At 52.4% G+C, this 6172-nt stretch overlaps 1 protein-coding gene across 5 annotated transcripts in view; it reads right to left on the reverse strand.

The window, feature by feature from the left end:
• The window catches only part of Ranbp3 (RAN binding protein 3), a 47037-nt gene extending 46806 nt beyond the window's left edge, over positions 1 to 231 (reverse strand). For all 5 annotated transcript variants that reach the window (XM_013022895.1, XM_013022894.1, XM_013022892.1 and 2 more), the window contains exon 1: positions 156 to 231. In XM_013022895.1, the coding sequence (XP_012878349.1) occupies positions 156 to 177 (22 nt within the window). In that variant the 5' untranslated portion in view covers positions 178 to 231. The remainder of the gene's footprint in view (positions 1 to 155) is intronic.
• Between the last annotated feature and the right edge of the window lie 5941 nt (positions 232 to 6172).

The raw sequence follows: 6172 nt of genomic DNA on the forward strand, positions 1-6172 counted from the left end.
CGGTGGGGGGTGGCCGCGGGGTCCGCCGGGCCTCCAGAGCGGAGCGGACGGGGTCCCCGCACTCCGGGGCTCCCCCCCCTCGGGCCTGGAGCCCCCAAGCTGCCCACCGCCCGTTCTCCAGCCGCCAGCTGGCCCCCCGTCGGCGCCTCCCCTACCTTCGTTCGCCAGGTCCGCCATTTTACTTCCTTAAGCCCTCCCACAAGGCCCCGCGCCGGCCCGGGCTCCCCTGCTTTCTGCCAGAGACTCCCGCGCGTGCGCATTTAAACCAGTCCGGCTCCCGGTGAGGCGGGCATCTTGCGCCTGCGCAATGAGCCGCGCGCCGCTCCGAGATGCTACTCGCGCTCTCAGCGCGCGCTGGCGTACTAACCGTCCTCTACCGCCTTGGCCCCCCCCCCCCGCCCCTACATCCTCCGCCTTCTTTTCCCGCCGGCGGAGGAGGGCGTGGTCATCGCCGCCTCGCGCCTGCGCGGGAGCCGGGCGCTTGGTGGACGCCGCTGAGCCGCGGCGCTGTCCGGTCCCTGTCCGTCGGGCTGTCCGCGCCGGTGGGATGGGGCTCCCGTCGGCGGGAGAGGGAGCGGTACGGGCCTTCCTCCAGGTAAGCCCCTGGGCTTGCGCGGGGAGAGGCCTGCGCCTCGGGCCTCGGGCGCCGGCGCCCGAACCCAGCGCCGGCTCTGCGGAGTCCGCGCGCGGAGGCGGGGGGCGGGGGGCGGCCAGGACGGGGTGCAGCGCCCCGGGCTCGGAGCTAGGCCCCCACGGGTCCGATCTGTAACGTGCGTTTTGCTTTCTTGGATAGGGAGGCAGGATTTGAACCCAGGGCTTCGTGCTGGGTAGGCTCTCCCGCTTGAGCCGCGCCCCCCCCAGCCCTTTTTGCTTTGGTCGGTCGTGGGGCTTGAACTCTGGGCCTGGGCGCTGACCCTCAGCGCTTCAGCTCAAGGCGAGCGCTCTACCACTTGAGCCACAGCCCCACTTCCGGCTTTTTCTGCTCCTGTGGTGCTGAGGAATCGAACCCAGGGCCGCTCTACCACTGAGCCACCTTCCCAGCCCCTTTCTTTTCTTTCTTTCGGCAGTCCTGGGGTCTGGATGCTGTCCCTGATTTTTTTTTTTTCTGCGCAAGGCTCTCTACCACTTGAGCCACAGCTCCACGTCTGGCTTTTTGGGTGGTTCGTTGGAGGTCAGAGTCTCACGGATTTTGCTGCCCCTCCTCAGATCTCCGTTTCTCTGGCAGCTAGGATGACAGGATTACAGGTGTGAGCCTCCAGTGTCTGGCTGGCTTTAGTTAAGTCTTGGATTTATGGCTATCCCCACCCTACCCCACCCAGACTGAGGTCCTCTGGATCTCAGCCTCCCGTGTAGCTAGGATTGACAAATAGCCCATTATGCCCAGCTGTTAGTTGTGATGGAGTCTTTTGAACAGTTTGCCTGGGATGGTCTCTGTCATCTTCTCAATTTGACCTCCCAGGTATTAAGTGTGAGAGCTACCACACCCTTACGAAGGATTCTTTTGTTTTATTTTGTTTTGTGTTGGTCATAGCACTTGAACTCAGGGCCTGGGCACAGTTCCTGAGGTTCAACCTCCCACTGTCCCCAGGCTAGCAGTGCTCTAGAGCAGGAGACACAGTTCTATCTTCAGCTTTTTTAGTGATTAATTGGAGGTAAAGAACCCCACTGGCATTATTGCCTGGGCTAGCTTCAGACCTCAGCCTCTTGAGTATCTAAGATTATAGGTGTGAGCCACTGGCCTTGGCTTGAAGACATCTTTTTTAAAGATAGTTGAAAATGTTTTTAAGTACTCAGGGGATTCCTTCTAGGCTCCTCAGGAGAATTTGTCTGAATTTGGAATCATTTTGCACTGTTCATTGAGGCTCACTGCTCCAGCTGCTTGTGTGTCTGTCCAGGGAGCTCACCATGCTCATCAACCTCAGGACCTTTGCACCTGCTCATCCCTCTGCTTGGTGTCTGTACCGTGTTGCAGGTTCTTGCTCACATGTGAGCCCCAGCATTGCCTGTTTCTCCAGTGTGGTCTAGAAGAATTGAGGTCTTATGATTGCTGGGCCAAATCTAGCTTCTAACCTTATTATAGTTATTTTCAATATGCTTACTTGGTTAGGAAGGAGAAAAAAAATGGAACAAATAATACAATCTCCTGGTGTCTGCATACTAAGAAATTTGTTTCAGTATCTACAAATAAAGTTTTATTTAAAACTAGTGGCTCATTTGCATGCATATCATTGAGAATGGCTTTTGAGCTTCAGTAGAAGAGCTGAGGCTTTTTAATATTTTTTATTTTTGTTTGTTTAGTTTGGGTCTTGTCAAAACATTCACCAACACCTTACCTAGAGTGGATGCATTATTGGGTACTGGGGATGGAACCCAGGACCTCACACATGCTAGCCAACCAATCTGCCACTTGATCTACATCCCCCACACCTTTTGCTTTTGCCTTTTTTTTTTTCCCAGTAGTGGGACTTGAACTTGGCCTGGGCACTATCCCTCAGCTCTTCAGCTCAAGGTGAGCACTCTACCACTTGAGCCACAGCATCACTTCTGGTTTTCTGAGTGGTTTATTGGACATAAACCTGCCCAGGCTGGCTTTGAACTGGATCCTCAGATCTCAGCCTCCTGAGTAGCTAGGATGACAGGCACAAGCCACTGGCACCCGGCTTGTGCCTTGTTTTTTGAGACAGTGTGCTGACAACTTTCTCTGAGCTTGAACTTGAAGTCCTTCTGCCTCCACTGTCCAGGTAGCCAGGATTATAGGTATATGCATCCACGCCCAGCTAGAATGTGTGTGTGTGTGTGTGTGTGTGTGTGTGTGTATGCGTATATATTGACTGTCTTATATTTATCTGTAAATCCTGCATACCCCTTCCAAGTCCTCATCTTCACCTCTCCTTTGCTCACTTCCCAATCAGTGGGGTGGAGGTCAATGTTTATCAACTATTTCTGGGATGGTAAAGAAAATCTGCCTGTCCATCTTGTAAAATTTTACTGATATTTCTATCAGTTTCTTAAGTGATGAGCCCTAGTTTGTAGCTTCTGATTTCCAATGTAAATACTTCATCTATGGCCTGTATTTTGTGATTTTGTGTGTGTGTGTTGGCTTGAACTTAATGCGTGGGCACTATCCCTGACCTTCTTTTGCTCAAGGCTAGTGCTCTACCACTTGAACCACAACTCTACTTCTGTTTTTTTTTTGGTAGTTAACTAGAGATAAGAGTATCATGGACTTTCCTGCCTGGGCTGGCCTTGAACCTTTATCCTCAGGTCTCAGCCTCCTGAGTTCAGATGTGAGCCCCTGGTGCCCAGCTGACTGTCCCTGAGTTTTTGTATTCAAGGCTGGTGCTCTACCACTTGAACCACAGCTCCAATTCTGGCTTTTTGGTGGTTAACTGGAGGGAAAAGACTCATGGACTTTTCCTGCCTGGGGTGGTTTCAACCTTGATCCTCAGATCTCTTGGCCTTCTGAGTAGGTAGGATTATAGATGTGAACCACCATGATAGCCTGTAGTTTTGTTTTGTTTTTGGTTGGTCATGGGGCCTGATCTCTGGGCCTGGGCACTGTCCCTCAGCTCTTCAGCTCAAGGATAGTGCTCTACCACTTGAGCCACAGTGCTACTTCCAGCTTTTTTTGCTTATGTGGTGCTGAGGAATCCAACTCAGGGCCTCATGCGTGCAAGGCAAGCACGCTACCATTGAGCCATCTTCCCAGCCCCTGTAGTTTTGTTTGTACCAGTAGTAGGGCTTGAACTCAAGAGTCTCACACATTCTTGCTCTTTTTCCTCTCAGTATTCTACCACTTGAGCCACACCTCCAGTCCAGCATTTTGCTGTGTAATTGGAGACAAGAGGCTCACAGACTTTTCTGCCTGGGCTGGCTTCAATCCTTGATCCTCCAGGTGTCAGCCTCCTCAGTAGCTGGAGTTACAGGTATGCACCAAAGGTGCCTGGCTCAAGGCCTGTTTGAAGTTATTAAAATGAACAATGCAGTTACCCACCACACACGCTTTTTCCGGGTGCCTGCTGCCTCCTCGCCGTGAGACCAGCAGCATCTCATTACCTGGAAGTGGTCAGACATGGCGTCCCAGGCCTGGATCACATCCTGTATTTTAAAACAAGGTACGTACTTTAGCTCCTGAGACTCACTGTCCCAAGGCTGCTGCTGCAGTTACTTTTGGACTTCCTTTACATCCTGGGACTAGCCATTCTCCCTCATCCTACTGAGGGCAGGGATTACAGGAGGGTGCCACTGAGCCTGCCTTGCAGACTCTTCTTGTGTGGAACTTTGCTTTATTCTTGCTGGGGCCTAGCATAGATTTAATACCATTTAACCTGTCGCTAGGCCATCTTCATTCTGCCAGCAGAGTAAAGGCCCACACCACAGGCCTTGTGTGGGCAATCCTCCAGGAGGAGCTAGACTGTTAGTGTTTTCATCCCCTGGCTTGGGCTCTGAGTCCCACGTCATATCTAGTATGAGCCCTAGCTCTGCCCATCATCATCGCGATCTAGAAGGGGCAGAGGCACCAGGCCATCTGGTCACCTCCCATGTGTAGAAAGGACCTTCTCATTCCCAGCTTGCTGGGTCTTTTTTGGCAATAGTGGAGTTTGAACTCAGGGCCTCACGTTTGCTAGGCAGGAACTCTACTACTTGGGTCACATTGCCTACTGCTGATCCATGCCCCCAGCCTCACACCAGGATCCTGTTACTTATGCCTTCTGGGTAGCTGGGATTACAGACTGGTCTCAGGGCCCTGACCTTTCCTGGTTTCATTATTTATGCCCAGGCTTTCAAGCCCTTGCTGGGCGGGTTATCTCAGTTTCTGTGATCTTCAGACTGCCTGGGCTTTAGAACTTCATGCATTGGTTTTTGATTTACACTACATAGATACTTTGTATCACACTTAATACACAAAACCACCAAACAAACAAACATGGGAGCAAAGTCATGCTGGCAAGTTCTAGATAGCTGCCAGGCCTAGGCTCAGGCTGAGGGCCGCCTCTCCTAGACAAGGGAGAGGAGCTTCGCTCTGAGAGGGGTGTTGTTCTTCAGCACAGATTTCCTCAATGACACCATGAGAAGAAAGGAGTAAAAGAGTGGAAAACAGGATGACTCAGCCAGGTGCTGGTGGCTCAGGCCTGTCACCCTAGCTACTCAGGAGGCTGAGATCTAAGGATTGCAGTTCAAAGTCAGCTTGGGCAGGAAAGTCTGTGAATCTCTTCTCTCCCCCTGCTCCCCTTCCCCCTCACCCCAGTGGACCTATGGCTCAAATGGTAGAGTGCTAGCCTTGAGCAAAAGAGCTTAGGGACGGTGCCTAGGCCCCGTGTTCAAGCCCCGGGACTAGCGCATACACACACAAGAATGGGCGACTGGAACCAGGAATCCTTGCCATTCTGTGTCACTGAACTCCATGTGCGCCTGTGGCCTGAAGTCATGTTAGCTGGAATCCCACATGGGGAAGTTCCAGCAACTTGTCATCACCTGCTAAATGTAATCCAGAGCCGCTGAGGAACACACCCCTCAGCCCCAAGCAAATCGGTTTCCACTGTTTTTGCAATTTGTGTGTGTGTGTGTGTGCGCGCGCGCGCGTGCGTGCATGTGCACACTGGTCCTGGGGTTTGAATTCAGGGCCTGGGCACTGTCCCTGAGCTCTTTGTTCAAGGCTAGTGCTCTACCATATTAAGCCACAGCTCTACTTCATCTTTCCTGCCTGGGCTGGCTTCAAATCATGATCCTCAAATGTCAGCCTCCTGAGTGGCTAGGATTGGTTTGACAGTTTCTCTGAAATGTAATTTTGTCATATTAAGGTGCTGTATGGAGGGTGGCTTGGCAGTTTTTTGGCCGCAGCAGGGTGACTGTGGCCTCCTGTCCCTTAGACCTTGGCTTTTTACTCTGTTCATTTCAGCACATAATTGCTGGCCACCTTCTGTGCTGGCTTTAAAGCATGCTCCCAGGTCTTTGGTGCCGATCCATCCGGAAGCGGATGCCTGGCCTACAGCCAGCTGGTCATTGAGTGCATGGGACAACACTCAAACTGTGTCCATCAGGGCCACAGTGGCAGGATGCAGTGTCCACCTGCTGGACTATACTAGAAGAGTGCCTTGGTTAGCACTGGGCTTGGAAGGAGGAGGTCCTTGTGCCTGTTAGGCAGGTGCTCTTAATACTGAGCCATACCCCC

Source organism: Dipodomys ordii, unplaced genomic scaffold (genome assembly GCF_000151885.1).
Source record: "Dipodomys ordii isolate 6190 unplaced genomic scaffold, Dord_2.0 Scaffold64, whole genome shotgun sequence".
Classification (NCBI taxonomy): Eukaryota; Metazoa; Chordata; class Mammalia; order Rodentia; family Heteromyidae; genus Dipodomys; species Dipodomys ordii.